The sequence below is a fragment of the Microtus pennsylvanicus genome, chromosome 11, assembly GCF_037038515.1.
Source record: "Microtus pennsylvanicus isolate mMicPen1 chromosome 11, mMicPen1.hap1, whole genome shotgun sequence".
Lineage (NCBI taxonomy): Eukaryota > Metazoa > Chordata > Mammalia > Rodentia > Cricetidae > Microtus > Microtus pennsylvanicus.
In genome coordinates, this window is record NC_134589.1 from 22,869,541 (window position 1) to 22,886,036 (window position 16,496).

The window sequence follows — 16,496 nt, forward strand, 5'->3', positions numbered from 1 at the left end:
GTGAACCTAAATTCCTGAAGAGTTCTCCGTGCCCTGGAATTTCACTAATAGGTTTCCTCCAGGCATTGACATTTTCTCTCCAGGAACACCTTTCAGGTTAACAAACTTCCCATTGGAATATTGTTTTCATAACCCATGTATAAGCCATGCCTGTTTCAAAGGCAAAAATTATTATCAAAATGTAACAGCAATGTTAGTTTTTAAAAATGATGATAGCAGATTAAGAAAATATTTTTATTAGCTTTAATAATGTATGGTTGTGTGTGTCTGCAGGTGGGTATGTGGAGATGATAGCCGGTGCCCACTGAAACTGGAAGTGTTAGATCCTCCGGAGCTGGAATTAGACAGTTGTGAGTTGCCATGTGAGTAGAGGGAACTGAGCCCAGGTCCTCTGGAAGAATAGCAAGTGTTCTTACTCTCTCCAACCCCTGGATACGATCTTAGGATCGTGCTTCCCAAAGCTTTAACAAGCCAGTCTCCCATGGGTTGTTCTATGCTGCGAAAATGCACCCTCCTCCTCGAGCACTGAACTGCCATGGCTCACTGGCTTCTTAAACATGGAATCTTTACCATTTCTTGTTCTGGACAGTGTTTTTTCTTTGTGCGTATTGGTGACGGTGAAAAGACCTGGGTGACACACAATCCATCCAGTCAACACACTTATTACAAAATTCCCAAAGGTGGTGCTGTTGAAGGAACAGCAGTGAACATCCAGCCAAAAGTCTCGTGGTTGACTAAGGACAATTCTGATGTAACTGTAACATTCAACTTCCGAACAGCACTTTCCCATGATCAACTGCTCTGCTTCCCAGGTCAGAAAAACAAGGACCATGAAGCATCCTAACAGCAACTGTTTATATAACCTTAAAAACTAAAATTCTAGTGTCTGTCCAGAAAAGGTATTTGCTTCCCGCCTTCCTCGGCTGCCCCTGAAACTGTTTCTACCGAAAGAACCGCAAGCTTGATTGGCTGGGTTAAATTGTATTTCCAAAGGAGATAGACAAAGAAGAGGAGGGAAGCGCTTCAGGAAGCATGAGGCTCCGGAAGCATGAGGGTCCCTTAGAACTCCATCTGTCATCTTCCTGGTGTCTGGGAGACGCTGGCAGTGCTGAGAACACAGGCAAGGAAACAATGAAGGTGACAGATCCTTTACGACAGTCTAGCTGCTCCACCCAGCCTCCTTGTGTGTGTGACAGACGTCTACTGGAAATGATCATTCAATTATAGCTATATCAGTGAATTTTCATGATGCATAAAATCACATACCCACTGAGCTGGCCAGCTAGGGTGGGGGTGGGCACCCTAGCTGGAATGCAGCGATTGAATGCTTCAACCGCAACACCCACCTCCCAGCCTATAAAGGCATGACCCTTCTGGTATACCAGCATTACGCCTCTCTGGGGTCACCACCTTGCCAAACTCCCTCTCCAGCCACGCTATGTCGCTTTCAGTCTGCACCTCTGGACTGTCCAGGAGGTCGTCCTCACAGAATGGGGCGGCAGGCAGACCTTGGGGTGCATCTGCTTCTAGTATCGCCTGTGGCTATGGGGGAATGGCCTCTGGCTTTGGAGTTGGCTGTGGGGGGCTCATTTCTGCTGCATCCATGTTTGGCTCCAGTTCTGGCTTTAGCGGGGGCTCTGCAGGCTCCTTACCAGGGCTTGCCACTGCCTATGGTGGACCCCTGGGAGGTGGCTTGGGAGGGCTGGGCATGGGAATCGGGAGAGGCTCTGGTGGCGGGTCTCTGTGTATCCTCTCTGACAATGACGGAGGGCTTCTCTCCGGTTCTGAAAAAGAAACAATGCAAAATCTGAACGATAGACTAGCTTCCTACCTGGGCAAGGTTCGCGCGCTAGAGGAGGCCAATGCGGAACTGGAAAGCAAAATTCGAGAGTGGTATGAAACACGAAGGACTGGAGGCTCTGGGCCCCAGGGTGATTACAGCAAATATTACCCCCTGATTGAAGACTTAAAGAACAAGGTAAGGGGAAAGGCTTTAGAAACCTTTTCAAAAAATTATTACAATATTTTATAGTAATAAATCCTCTTAACTCACATTTCTTTTAACTAGATTGTACTTGGAGAAGTTTCTCCTCTCAGGAAATGCAGCTCTGTTCATCATAAAATGGCTGTACTTCCTCAGTCTTCCTAAAAGAAATGTACATTTCTTAACTTTTAGACATTATTTTATCAAGACATTTGCTTTTAAAGTGAAGCTGTATTGAACCCTTTCAGGAATTTTGTTGTTTGTTTGTTTGTTTGTTTGTTTCTTGTGGTGCTGGGGAGCAAACATGGGGCTTTGGGCACGTGACCAAGTTTTCTCTCATCGAGCTATACCCACAGCCTTTGCCTTAGGAAATCGGAACTGAGGACTTTATACTGAGTGCGGCAACTGAAGCCCAGAAACTCAAATGCCATCTGTTCTCTTCTAGATGTGGATTCTAGTTTGGGCTGTTTAGATTTCTATGTTTGAGTTGCAGGGAGTGCCTGCAGAGGTAGAAAGCAAGAGAGGAGCCATGGTAGGGAGGAGGTGCTTAAAGGGGATGTAATAAAACATATATGATAAGAAAGTAGAAGGGGATGCTGACCTGAAAAACTTAAAACAAGGATGAGGCGGAGATGGAGGGAAAGGCAGGGGTGGGGAGGGAAGAGCAATCAAAAGTAAAGATTATGAAAAGCCATCTAGAAGCTTACTGCTTGAAAAGCTGATTTCAAAATAAAGAGTTTGAACGGAGGGAGAAAAGTCTTTAGCATCGCCATTTATTCTTACGTCCAAAACGACATTTGGAACTACTATTACTTTAGGGCTCCATTTTCATGCATCTCCCGTTACTCTTCCAGATCATTTCTGCCAGCGTTGGGAATGCCCAGGTCCTCTTGCAGATTGACAATGCAAGGCTGGCTGCCGAGGACTTCAGGATGAAGTGAGTCTGTTACACCCATGCTAGGCAACTCATCCTTCCTCCCACTCCCCACTTCCTGCCTCCAGTGAAGGTAGAGGAGTTAGCCCAAGTCCACACGCTCCTCACTTCCAGGGCTCTCTCAGATCCACGTGACCCTTTAAGAAGCACCGAAAGTCCAACAGTTCACCTTATACAACTTTAAAGTATAAGTAGCTCCCACCTGGAGCTATGAACCATCTCTTTGTAATGACTCATAATTCAGCACGATAATGGTACCTATGTGTAAGCCTGAATTTTCAATGTATCAAAATGAATTAATAATATTTTTTGCCAAGGGGTTAAACGGAGCAATTGTTTCCCTGATGACACATACAACGGAAAGCTTAACCACGCATTTATTTTTATGTCCCAACTCCTTTCCCATGCCTCGCCCTCCTACACAGAGGGAAAACAAACTAATTTCCTTTCTGTATTACAAAATGTCCCCTACAGGGAGTTGTAATGACCATAGTCTTGAACTTGTGGAAGCCCAACAAAAGCTACTAACGAAGCATCAAGGTTTAAAGCCACTCACAAAGAAGAAGAAAAAGAGTAACTATTAGTTTATCACCAGCTAGTTTTAGGATATTGTTAGAAAGTCAAACTACAGGGAGACTTCTCCCTGGGGTGCAAGAGTCACTGTTGGGGAACGATAGTGCCTCGTTAGTCTTTGTTTTTCTTCTCTTCTCAAGATGAGCAGTAAGCAATCATACACACATGAAGAAGAAAGGTCACAAAATCAAAAATTGCATCATACGCTCTTAATGCACTATTTTTCCTCCCTTTTTTTAGGGTCTCATGCATCTCAGGCTGGTCTAGAATTCACAATGTAGCTGGAAATGATTTTGAACTCATGCCCCTTCTGCCTCCACTTCCCAAGTCCTGGGACTCCAGATATGTGCCCCTGTGTCTGGCTCTCCGTGCACAGATCTATACGTCAATAGCCCTGAAGATGTCCAGGGCCCGTGACAATGCTGTGTGTTAATGCTGACTACCTAAACTGTTGGCACTTGGTTTTCAGGTACGAGAATGAGCTGGCTCTGCGCCAGACTGTGGAGGCCGACATCAACGGGCTGCGCAGGGTGCTGGACGAGTTAACCCTGGCCAGAGCTGACCTGGAGGCACAGACAGAGAACCTGACTGAGGAGCTGGCCTACATGAAGAAGAACCATGAGGAGGTCAGAAATAGCCTTTTTTTCCCTTCCAGACCCAAACATTACAATTTTGGATTAACAAAGCTAGCGAATACATTGCCTCTGTGTTAAAATGACTATTAGTTTTGGTGTTCTTGTATGTGCACCCCCTAGCCTCCACCCACCTCTCTCTCTCTCTGTCTCTCTCTCTCTGTCTCTCTCTTTCTTGTGTGTGTGTGTGTGACAGTATTGCTTGTTAAGGTTTACTAGATTAGAGTATTAGACTCAAGATGGCAAAGAGTAGTCTGATTCTATTGCTCACATTAAGTAATGGCAGGAATTTTAAACGGAGTATTTTTAAAAACTAAAACAAAAGTCTGCAGATAATATATATGCCGCATATGCTAGAGAAATGTAACCAGAATGACATCATATGGAACTCTGATGTGCACATCCGAGGCTGGGGCATGGAAAGGAGGAAGGGTTGCTGGCAATGGCCTTCTAAGGAAGTTCCTGCTGGATTCTCCATGACTGTGAAACAGTGTACGAGCCCGGGTACCACTTGCAGCCCTAGCTTTGCAGCAGTTGCTGGAGCAACCTGCACACCAGGTCCCTTTCTTTTCCTTAATTATAGGAAGTGGGTGTTCAAGAAGCAGAGCCAAGAACCACGGGCACAGAACACGGAGCCCTTGGTCATTCAAGAAACCTGTGAAAATATCATGGTTTCTGTTCGTTTCTCTTAATCAGAAGAAAAATGGGTTTTCAAGTTAAAAACGTACTGGTGTCTTGCATTAATATTTTGCTTTTATACCAACTCGGTCAAAAATGAAGTTTTATTATCATGGAAGAAGAGACCCCGTAAAGCAAAAGTACCTGGGGACCCCACTAGTCACATGAACTTCTACATCCTTCTCTCTCCCTTGCTGTCCCTAGGAACTCCAGAGTTTCCAGGCAGGTGGTCCAGGTGAGGTCAGTGTAGAAATGGATGCTGCACCTGGGATAGACCTCACCAAGGTCCTCAATGAAATGAGAACCCAGTATGAAACCATGGCCGACCAAAATCGGAAAGACGCAGAGGCCTGGTTCCTTGAAAAGGTAACACCAAGACAGAGATTTGGTGTGTTCCCAGAAAGCCCTTTAAGCCAGCACAGAGCTCACCCATCCACCCGCTTGGCTGTTGCAGAGCGGAGAGCTCAGGAAAGAGATCAGCAGCAACACGGAGCAGCTTCAGTCCAGCAAGAGTGAGATCACCGACCTGAGGCGCATGGTGCAGAACCTGGAGATTGAACTTCAATCCCAGCTCGCCATGGTAGGACAACACGCGGGGGCGAGACGGCCACATCTTTAACTTCCAACGAAAATGTTACGTCCACCATAGGTGGAACCGTGGGCTGTCATCTTGTCTTCAGACCCTCACACTGTTCTGTCTCTTTCCCATTTGCAGAAGAAGTCCCTGGAAAACTCACTGGCTGAAACCGAGGGCGGTTACTGCTGCCAGCTGTCTCAGGTGCAGCAGCTGATAGGCAACCTGGAGGAGCAACTCCAACAGTTGCGGGCGGACGCAGAGCGCCAGAACGCCGACCACCAGCGGCTGCTGGGCGTCAAGGCCCGCCTGGAGATGGAGATTGAGACCTACCGCCGGCTCCTGGATGGGGAGGCGCATGGGTGAGCAGACAGATAGTGAGGTTGGAAATATCACAGGGACTGATAGGCAATAGACTCCTGCCACAGATTGCTTTTTTTTTTTCTGCAATGGGAAAAGAGGTCTGTAGTAGATTAAACAAGGAACAGTTCTTGCCAGTAAGCCTAGCACATGGAAGGCTGAGGCAGCAGAAGCCTGGACTACATCTATCTAGTAAGACCGTCTCCGGGAAGCAGAGGTGGGCTGGTGAGTAGCTCAGAGGGTAAAGAGTTTGCAAACGTGAAGAACTGAGGCCAGAACCCCCAAACCCACGTATTTCTCGAATTTCATCTCTCCTACTAATTTCATCCCTCCTACTGAAGACGGAAGGTGGAGACAGGAATATCCCCAGAAGTTTAAGGCCCATTGTGTCTCAAACAAGGTGTAATCCAGGACCAACCTGGGGTGTAGCTGACATCCATGTATGAAGTAGCAAACACACCCTTACACTTACACACATGAACGTGCATGCACATACATACACACAACACACACACATCATACACACACATAAAGATTATTTTTAAAGAGGAGGAAGAAAGGATAAAACAACAAATCTAAAAAACACATACCTAGAGTTTATTAAATACTACACAAAATTATCTAGTCATTTATTACTCAAAACTAATTAATAAAATGCTGCATTGGCAAAGACATTGTAAACGATCACTTACATGTCCTAAAAGATCCATCTAATGGCCTGATGCTAGGGACGGCACATCAATAGTATCCATCTGGACCACCTCCGTCCCACAGTAGCAAGCCTGTCAGAAACAATAGCAGCTTAATGTGGAGGGGGAAATACTCCTCCAAACTGTAAATCAAGAAAGCTGATTTCTGAGACCACGCTGCCTCCCTTCAGAGCCCACTGCAGGGGGTTTAGAAACAATTGTGTGTTGGCCCAATTGGTTACCCTCGTGGTGCATCATTCAGCCAAGAAACTTGTAATAGCATCTCTATTTTCTGCATAGTGGCATAGACATCCTTAATGTTTAAACTCCAACAGCAGATTCTCCTTTCCCAGCAATCGCATGAGCCCCGCCTTTGTTTCCTTTACAGCGACGGTCTGGAGGAGAGTTCATCCCTCGCTGTCTCCAAACCTCAGAGTCAGGCACCATCAGTGGACTCCTCGAAAGGTACAGAGATAAGAATCATTCAAAACAAGTCAGAATCCCACTCATTAAGGACTGAACTGTGAGATCTCACTAAGGGTTGAGCAGAATTAACTTCTGATGTAGTTGTGTTCTGAGCAGGGGACACATCAGAGTCTTTCCTGAAGCGAAGTGAGCAGTGGGTAGCTTATTAAACCTCTCAGCAGGCTAAGTCAGGGGAATCCACTCCAGGAAGGTGTGGTGGGCACCACACACATACTTCGGAAATGCTTTGAAATGCTCCAGGCCTGGTGGTGCTTGCCTGCCATTCCAGCTCTTTGAAGACTGAAAGAAAGAGGACAGTGAGCTCCAGGCCAGCTCGAGCTACTTAGCAAGACCCTGAGCTGAAAGAAAAAGAAAGGAAGAGGGAAACAGAGAGATAGAGGGAGAGATTGGGTATCTTGATTTGTGCACAAGACAGTATTGAATGAATGAATTTCCACTAAATAAAACTCATTGGGTTTGGAATGGAAGTCACTCCCGAAAGTCTAAGTTTGAAGAAAAGCTTAGACTGAACGAGAGTAAACTTTGGGTTGATAATTGGTTCGTAATAATCATTACCCCCTTTTTCTGTATTTTACCTTTAGACCCAAATAAAACTCGGAAAATCAAGACAGTTGTGCAGGAGATAGTGAATGGCGAAGTGGTCTCATCCCAAGTTCAGGAACTTGAAGAAGCAATGTAAGACCTCACGCCGGCTCCTTAGGAATGCAAAGTTTACAGCTAGAAGTTCTTGCTTTATATGCTACGTTAATGCCGCATCTGTTTTGGCCGATTTCCCCTTCTTTGGATTATCTGTTCAGGTTGGGTCTTGTTAGCATGTTTGAAACAAGATCCAATTACAAGTCCCCATGGCTGTGTTGATCTTTATTGTTCATTCACCTTACACCTTTACACCTTCCTGGGCTCCTTCAGGAGTCTTTCCAGTAGGTTCTGTTTTCTGGTCCCCTGGACCATTTGTTTCATCCAAGAGCTTTGATGGAATAGCATTGTTTTAACAGAGCTAACTTTGATTAAAGATTAATGGCAATAAAATGAAGTGTATGCTTCCTTGATTGCAACAGTAGTGTCAAGGGCATAGGCACAAGCTTCTATGATATTGATAATAAAGTACATAAGCACTCCGACCAAAAAATAATGAGGTTGGGGATTAAGATTATTTTAAGGGGCTGTCCTCTGTGCCAGCCCACTGAGGTTGCTGGAATTTTAGAGTTTCCACTGTAGGAGAGGACAGTTGTTCGATTCGTTTTCTAGGGTCTTAATTCATACAGACAATGAGTCTCTATACACTTAATTCCACCCTTAATGAGTCCCCTGTAGAATGAAAGATTGGAGAATCAACGGTAAAGAAGACTTGGTCCTTGTCCGAGGGCAGAGGTAGCCATCTACCAGGCATGGTGACACCTGGACAAAGGGCTCACAGAAGTCCCAAGGATACATGGGAGAAGTCCGAGTTCTTTCGGGGCAGCTATATGTTTTATTCAGAAGCCAACCAGGTGGTGGAGAGAGAAAAGAACAGAGTGTATACCTGTAACAAGATCCAAGGGTGGAGACCTCCCTTGCTTGGTTCTCCTTTCTCCTGTCTGGGAGTGGCAAGGCCTAGGGTGGGGCTTTTTATGAGAGAGAGTCAGAGCCAAAGCCAATGACAGAAGTCAGGTTCTGGGTTGAGATAGAAGGTAACCAAAGTCTAAACCAGAGTAGATGGTGGTTTGATCTAGGTTGTCAAATCCAAAATCCTGAACGAAAACAGGGTGGGATTCAGGGAGGAAGACCCAGGACTCCAAAGTCAGACTGGGTTCCAATCCTAGTTCTGTTACGTAATCTTGAGCAGCTCCTCTCCGCTTGTCTCTGTCTCCACGTGTGCACATGACCTTGCAGGTGCACGCATTCTCGGCCATGGATGTGGAGGCCAGAGCAGAACATTGGACTCCTTCACTGTCGCTCTTCCTCTTGAGACAAGCCCTCTCATGGAGCGAGGTGGGCTGGCCAGGGAGTTCCCTGGCTCACAGCGCTGGGATTATATGTTGTCTGGCCTGCTTCTCATGTGTGTGCTGGGGATTCTAACTCAACTCCTCATGCTTGCAGAGCGAAGGCTGTTTTTACCCCTTGTACCATCTCCCCAGTTCAGTCGACATAAACCAACAGGAACCTAGAGAGTGTTGGCGCTAGACAGCACCCACTTGAGGCAGAGGAGGGGATAGCATGTTTTCTTTGTGGCATGCTCAGCATCTCAGGATGGATCTACTACTGAGCTGTGCGCCCAGCCTCAAAGTGCTCAGTGTGTGTGTGTCCCTTTATTGTCCACTCTCTGGAAGCAAAATGGGATAGAGAAACCCAGGGGAAGATGAGTAAGGAATAACGAAGTGGGCAGAGGAGAGAGGAAGCCTGGAAGACTTCTACAGCTGAGAAAAACGTCGGAGGGTTACCCCATTTTTTTGGCTGGTTGGCTTCAGTGTTCAGTTTCCTGAAGTCATCTTCCTCTTAATGTTCAAGTGGCTTCAGATCCTCTGTTCATCCTCCTCTAGCGTGCACGCATCTCTCTATGTTTAGTATTCTCTTCCAGCACCTGTCATAGATGATCCTGACCTTTCAGACCCAAAGAGAGGTCCTAGGTCTACTCCTGAGCAAGATCCTCAGCCCCCATCTGACTAGCCCAGCGATAATAGACTTGAAGGATCTCAAAGGGATATGATCAATGCAAACCTAATGGTCATTCCTGAGATAGCTTGGTTTCCCAGCCTTCCCTCCCTTTGGAAATGCCCCCACCAGTCCTGCAATGTGACTCAGAGAACACCACTCCCTCTGGAAGCTTCCTCATAGGGCTTTTCCCTATGAACCTTGGGCTCCATCCTCCCATCTTCCCTCTACACCCACTCCCTGGTTAACCTCATCTAGCCCTGTGTTTTCAACTGTTGTCTATACTTCTGTTACTTCTTGGGGTGGCCTCCATCATGACCTCAGGCAGCCTCACCTCCTGACACACATGTGGAAGAAAGTGACAGAACAGGACCTCCAAGGACAACCCCAGCCCCTAATATTACTCAACAGAATCCTAACTCTTCCCAACATTGAACTTAACTCTAACCCTAACCTAAACAGTACAAAGCTGTCTTGGCAGAAGGAGGGAGGTGGCGATAGGCGGCAGCCATGGAAGTGAATGTGGTCAATGAATATAATATATAGGGATCAAAATGCTGTTTGCTGTGCTTTGGTCTTGAGGAATGTCAGACGCCTACAAGGTTATGCTACAAGGGAGGGCAGTTGTCTAAAAATGGCCATTTCACACATTCTCCCACTGAGGCTCCCATGGCTGGGATTTCATGGAAGGGCAGCAGGTTCCAAATCCCAGTCTTTTTATCACGCTATCTCTGGGATATTCTCCAGTCTCTACCTGGCGTAGGAAGTCTGAAATTCGCATCCTCACTGGCAAGAGAGGCAGCTAGCACGGCACGCAGCCTAGCCCCCTTGGACGGCTGTGATAACATGCTTTAGACCACGGGAAGGGAGCATAAATAACAGAAGCTGCTTCCTCTCGGTTCAACAGGATGACTGGGTGTCTGCTCAGGGCCCACGGCCTGGGCACATTGTAGAGGATGGAAGCCACTCCCTGGGACCTCTGTTCCATAAGCCACTGGTCCCATCTGCAAGGGCTCCACCATTAGAGCCTCCCAAGTGTCCCACTTTGTGATGGCACCACACTACCAACTAGGTTTTAAATACAAACTTTTGGGCCACAGCAATGACCTCACGAGAGTCCAGCTCCTACCACCAGACCACGGTTCCTGGTTCAGCGCAGCTGTGAAAGGCCTGGACTCTGCAAGACACAGTTGTGAAGAATGCCCTTAGGGGAAATAAGTCTCTGGGACATGGGGGTGGGGGGACGCGCTAAGAGATCAAACAGCAAAAGCCAAGCATCTTCTTCAAAATTACATTAAGCTCTAAAATTTTGCAAATTTAAGTTCTTGTTTATATATGTGATTATTGTTTTGTCTAAGCTAAAGAAGGGCCTGGAAGATGCAGTGTATACTGATTTGTTACAGCAATCTCTCAGGACTAGCAAGGGCCTTCACAAATATGCTCTATTATTCCTTCTGTGTATGTCTTAAAAGCTTAGCAAACAAGCCTATTGCTCTAATAATCAAGGACAAAATAGATTTTAGTCATCCAAACAAATGTGGTTGAGGAAAGGTTAACAGAAGGGAAACTACCCAGAAACAAACTTCCACTCACTGCGGGCCCGGTCTGCGCTCTATGCGCTAGACCCCAGTTCGCGAGCTTTGGGCAAGGGGCTGGAGGTTGAGAACACAGACGCAGAGACAGATCGACTCGCAGACCTTTTAACACTGATACCAAAGCCCCTCTTTAATAGCACCATGTAGGCTTAAATACACTGCAGTCAATGGCCAACAGGTGAAAATCCCATCCTCTGATCCTCTAAGCTAGGCACAGCTTCTAGTAACTTTAATTAGAAGGTTCTAGGAGGGAAGAGCAGCTGAAGGCCAGGACTCTTTAATCCCAACACAAACCCTTAGGATGCAAAGCAAGATCCCTTTCAGCGTGTGTAGAGCGCCACCTGCTGGAACCTCAGAAAAGGACCTTTAAAAACTACCTCCTTTGTTCAAATCATTTGAGATAAGAATATCAGAGTGGGTTTTTGATCCTACTGCACGTACTGGCTTTGGGGGAGCCTAGGCAGTTTGGATGCTCACCTTAGGAGACCTGGATAGAGGTGGGCGGTCCTTGGGCTTCCCACAGGTCAGGGAACCCAGATTGCTCTTCGAGCAGATGAGGGAGGGTGACTTGATCGGGGGAGGGGGAGGGAAATGGGAGGCGGTTGCGGGGAGGAGGCAGAAATCCTTAATAAATAAATAAATTTAAAAAAAAAAGAAAAAAAAAGAATATCAGATTTATTAGAAAAGAAGAAGGAAGGCAAGAAGAGGAACAAGAGATGGAGGAGGAAGAAGATAATATTTCTATTAACTATCAACTTAGTAAGATAAGACTGCCTTGTTTAACTAGTAATCACTCTCCCGCAGGTCTCCTAGACCACTTAGGGAAAACGAAGTTAGTAATTAATGTTTCAAATACCAGGCAGGCAATCTGATCATCTTGAGCTCTTCAAAATGTACTCAAATATCGAATAAAATGAAAATGTATTCATACAGCTGAGTAAATGATCTTCTGTAGGGTAAACGTTTCTTAAATGTTAGACATAAATATACGTTTAAATTTTTATTAAGATTAATATCATGGGCTGGAGAGATGGCTCAATCAATAAAGCATTTGCCACATAAGCAAGAGGGCCTGAGTCTGACTCCCAGAATCTCAGAGGCTGAGACATGTGGATCTTTGGAGCTCACTGGTCAGCCAGCCCTAAATTAATAGTGAGCCTCAGCCGAAAGAGAGACCCTGTCTCAAGAAGCAAGGGGGATAGAGCCTGAGGAACTGCATCTAATGCTGACCCTTGACCTCTACAGGTAGACATACATATGCTCATGCATCTGTACAATATACGTGTGCACACACTAGAGGGGGGGAGAGATTAGTATCGTAAACTCAAAATCAAATATAAAAAACCAGCTGTTTGTATCTTTTCATCACTGCAGCTGGTTCCAAAAGCTGTGGTTGCACCATTTAGCAACATATCAAGAAAAGGTCGTTAAGATCAGAATTCATGGTCCTATCCCTAATCACCTGATAAAGTCCACACACTAGAACGCAGCCCGTCAGTTTATAAAGCACAGAAATGCCGATACAGAAACCCCGTGGGAAGCAGGGACATGGGACATGCAACCAGAGTCCCAGCTACGCAGAAAGCTGAGACAGGAGGATCATTTCAGTCCAGGAGTTTGAGGTCAGTCTAGTGGCTAAGCTAAAGAAGCCAGGCACAAGAGAATACATCTCTGTGATCCCGTTTATGTTGAACTTTGGGGCAAACAAGCCTCCTCTTCAGTGACAGCTGGTCAGTGGCCCCCTGGCATAGAAGGTGAGGGAGAATAAATGAACTGGCCTTCTGGGGAATTGAAGGACCTGCTGACTGTGGGGATGGTGACACCGGTGTAGCTAATCCTCAGGGCTCTTCAAGCTGTGAGCTTTGAGTAGGTCCATTGCTTTGTATGTAGATCTCCGCAAAGACGATCTTAAAATGATAGTATGGGGGCGGGGTTGCTTTGCCTCTACGATGACGCTGCAGTGGAATCATGGGGCCATGTGGGATCAGCAGGGGGATGTCTGAATGAGTCGGTGCCTGCTCTGAGCACTGACTGTTAAATTGCCAGGGATGTGGAACATTATGGCACAAGCCCAGGCTTCCTCATGCACATCCTCAGAGAGCTCCCGGGCACCTGCTCCCCACTGTGCACAGTGGGTCAGGGCAGAGTCAAAGGCTGGTGGTCCAGACGGGCTCCAGCTCTCTTGTTTGCTAGTAGTTTTATTTACCACTCTCATCTGTAAACTCATGGTAAATCAGTGCCTACCAAGCTGGGCGTGTCACAGAGTAGGAGAGTTATTGCATAGTCGTCTTAGGCCCTGGGTTCAATCCCCACTCCCAGGAAAAAAATGAAGCACCTACCTCACACAATTATAAGAATTGAAGAAGTTAACTCACTCGCGGCACTAACTCAATGTCCGTCATCATCAGTTAGAAAATTAAACACAAAGTCGCTCTGCGACTCAAATCATTGACTAATTTGCATATGGTCCCCTTGACCCCTAATCTTTTCCATCCCTTCATAGGCATTGCTAGATGATTTGAAAGATGGTAAAGAAACGCTCAAGCGTTCATCTGAAATAGTTCTCACCTGATACACAGGCAGGGGATCAACCCTACCCTCCTCCCTGGATGGCAGGTGACCTTCAGCGTCAGAGAAACCAATTCCCTGCAAGAGTTTCGTGAGTGGCAAACCCCTTCAGCACTGTAAGATGGCAGCTCTCCACAGCTGCTCAAGCTGAAGGAGAGGAGCTCTACCCAGAAACCCCCTGCCACCTATAAAACAGACCAAGGGAACCTTAGCATGCCCAAGGCTTCACTCTTGTGACACCAGGGTTCGCAGTACAACTTACAATAAAGTCATGAATAAACCCACAGATTTGCAGGCATGCAATGTGTGTTTGCAAAACTCAGGGTAGATATGCAAGCTGCACAGAAAGCAAAAGTATGGGCATAGGGAATCTCAGAAATAATTTCTGTACTCGGGTCTTCCTTAAAATTCAACTGTGAATTTTAGTTGCAAAAAGATGTCATTGTTGATGTTATGTTACACATATGTTCTGTGTGTGCATGCATCCATGTGTGTGTGCGCACGCGCACACATGTGGCAAGTGCACATGCCATTACGCGTTGTACAGAGGTCAGAGGTTGCCATCAGATGTCTTCCTTTACCATTCTCTGTCCACCTTATTTTTTTATGCTTATTATTACTATTTTTGAGACAAGGTCTCTATGCTGAAACTGGAGCTAGGCATTAGGGCTTACATGTGCAGGATGCCACATGCAGCTTTGTATGTTTGCTTTTAACATAGGTGCTGGGGACCCACGCTCATGTCCTCATGCTTCTGCAGCAAGTCCTCTCCCGCTAAGCTAGCTCCACGGCCCCTATACATACATTCTTAACTCCCGGGATGCTGTTTTCTTCCTCAAAATCATGGAAACAAACGCATGATGTCGAAGCAGACCTTTGTTTAAATGAAACAATTCATGAAGGGTGGCAGGCTCTAACAGTGAGAGCAGGTGGGACTTCAGACTCTGCTCAGACTCAGACTTCAGACTCTGCTGTGATTGTCCTCTTGAGAAACTTACTCTGCTTGAGCTGGCTCACCTATTACAAAACGATGGCCATGATATCGTGATATTCATTGGAGTTCAGCATTCGGAATGGTGGGAAACGCCACACACACAGGACACTATGACTGAGGCTGGTCAGCCTGCTCGTTGGGACCCACCACCTACAGTTTCATAAACATGAAGTTTCTACCAAGGAAAGTGTACGTGTTTTTGAAATATTTCATTTACTGGGAACTACTGAGGGATTTTAAGGAATCACTTAAGGGTGCAACTTCACTTTTCGAGTGAACAGGCTACAAATATAATGTTTAAAGCAGTTCGAGTGTGACTTCTATTTTTAAGAAATATCCCATTGGTATTGTTTTATATAGCATTATGTATTTCTATATTTGCATATTAACCCAACAGATTTATTCACCATCACATATCTGCGAATATAATAGTGTCAATCTACTAGTATTGTATGACCTAAATGCAGCTACATGATTTATGCAGACCATACATTGCTTTCCTTATCAGATTGGTGCAGATGGAGTATGACTTCATTGTTGTTACAGTTCCCCAGATAAGATGCATGATTGTTTAACAAAGGCGTGAGGAGGAGGCACTTGTGCGGAAGATATGACGGTCCTCACGCCTTTTTTATTGGCTTTAAAAGGAGCAACTATTAAACAGATATTCCTGGGGCATGTTTTTTAATGCTGCAAGACTCTTAAATATTTTATGACATTTTACATTATATGTAAGTACTTCCAGCACACTTTACGTTTGGGGGACATCTATTCTAAGCTGTCTTATGAGATGATTCTGGATGACAGAGTAATCCTGATGTTAAAATGTCCTATCTTATCAAATAACAGCTGGGTAAGCTGGCAGATGAATTTTTATCAGTTTAAAAAAAAAACATCCAATCAAGAGATAACTCTGGAACACAATCTGCAGAATCCCACCCACACTGATCAGAATTCGCCAGCCAGGTCATACATTAAAAATACAGCAATGGCGTCTAGCCTCCCTGTTCTGGCTGTTCCGAGGCTGAGGGGCCAGGACAGTAGGAAAACATGACTGGGCTCCCCACTGGCATCCCCAGTGGCAGCTCTCTCCCCCGTGTGACCTTGGACGGTGTTTGCACAGCTTGCAGAGCGAGGGAGCTGGGAAGCTGAAGGCCGGCCAGCAGCAGCCTGAGAGTCGCTCGAGGGGAAGGAATGGCTCAACAGGGAGGAGAGCCCATGTGCGCATTAGTCATGACTGCCATGACTCCCTGTCACCTTGAGGGTACACAGAGAGCAGTTGCATGACAGGGGAACGCTTCTGAGGAGTGAAGGGACAGTACATGTCAGGTTGTATTTCCCAACAGCCACTAAAATAGCAAGTTACACAATTATTTGTCTCTAAAGTTTAGACAGGAGTTATTTTATTGTTGTGCTGTTATATAAAAGGGCCTTTATTCAAAGATCTGTATGCGTTTTCATTGGGCACATTGAAGCTGCGTTTTCCAAAGTATTGGTACCCTCAAAACTTAATCGTGCAAAACTGCACTCCAAAAATACATGCTGTGTATCATAAAACATATGTGTGCTGTATATTATATGTTGTGGCATATACACATAGACAAACCTTTTATGTTATCATGACAATTTAGCTCTGAATCACAATTATGTAAGTGTCTTTAATGGTTATTAAACTTGTGCTTGATTGGCTCAGACAAAACATCAAACAAGAAAACAGGATTTTAACAAATTCTTATATTTCAGTGAAATTGAGTTTGAGCGAAGCAATCTGGAAAAAAGTATTGTCCCATCGATGTTG

General features: G+C 45.6%; 1 protein-coding gene across 1 annotated transcript; it reads left to right on the forward strand.

Moving 5' to 3' along the window:
• The first annotated feature begins 1,438 nt into the window (after nucleotides 1-1,438).
• On the forward strand, nucleotides 1,439-7,589 carry Krt12 (keratin 12). Its single transcript, XM_075942225.1, has 8 exons — nucleotides 1,439-1,978; nucleotides 2,839-2,921; nucleotides 3,961-4,117; nucleotides 5,006-5,167; nucleotides 5,256-5,381; nucleotides 5,517-5,737; nucleotides 6,813-6,889; nucleotides 7,492-7,589. The coding sequence occupies exons 1-8, from the start codon at nucleotides 1,439-1,441 to the stop codon at nucleotides 7,587-7,589; spliced, it is 1,464 nt and encodes a 487-aa protein (XP_075798340.1).
• Nucleotides 7,590-16,496: the final 8,907 nt, after the last annotated feature.

Bases quoted from the DNA above. Each gene is read 5' to 3' on its own strand.
- Krt12 (XM_075942225.1), top strand. From the start codon at position 1,439: ATGTCGCTTTCAGTCTGCACCTCTGGACTGTCCAGGAGGTCGTCCTCA. The intron at 1,979-2,838 runs GTAAGGGGAAAG...TTACTCTTCCAG, and splicing joins TTGAAGACTTAAAGAACAAG to ATCATTTCTGCCAGCGTTGG. The intron at 5,738-6,812 runs GTGAGCAGACAG...TTTCCTTTACAG, and splicing joins CTGGATGGGGAGGCGCATGG to CGACGGTCTGGAGGAGAGTT.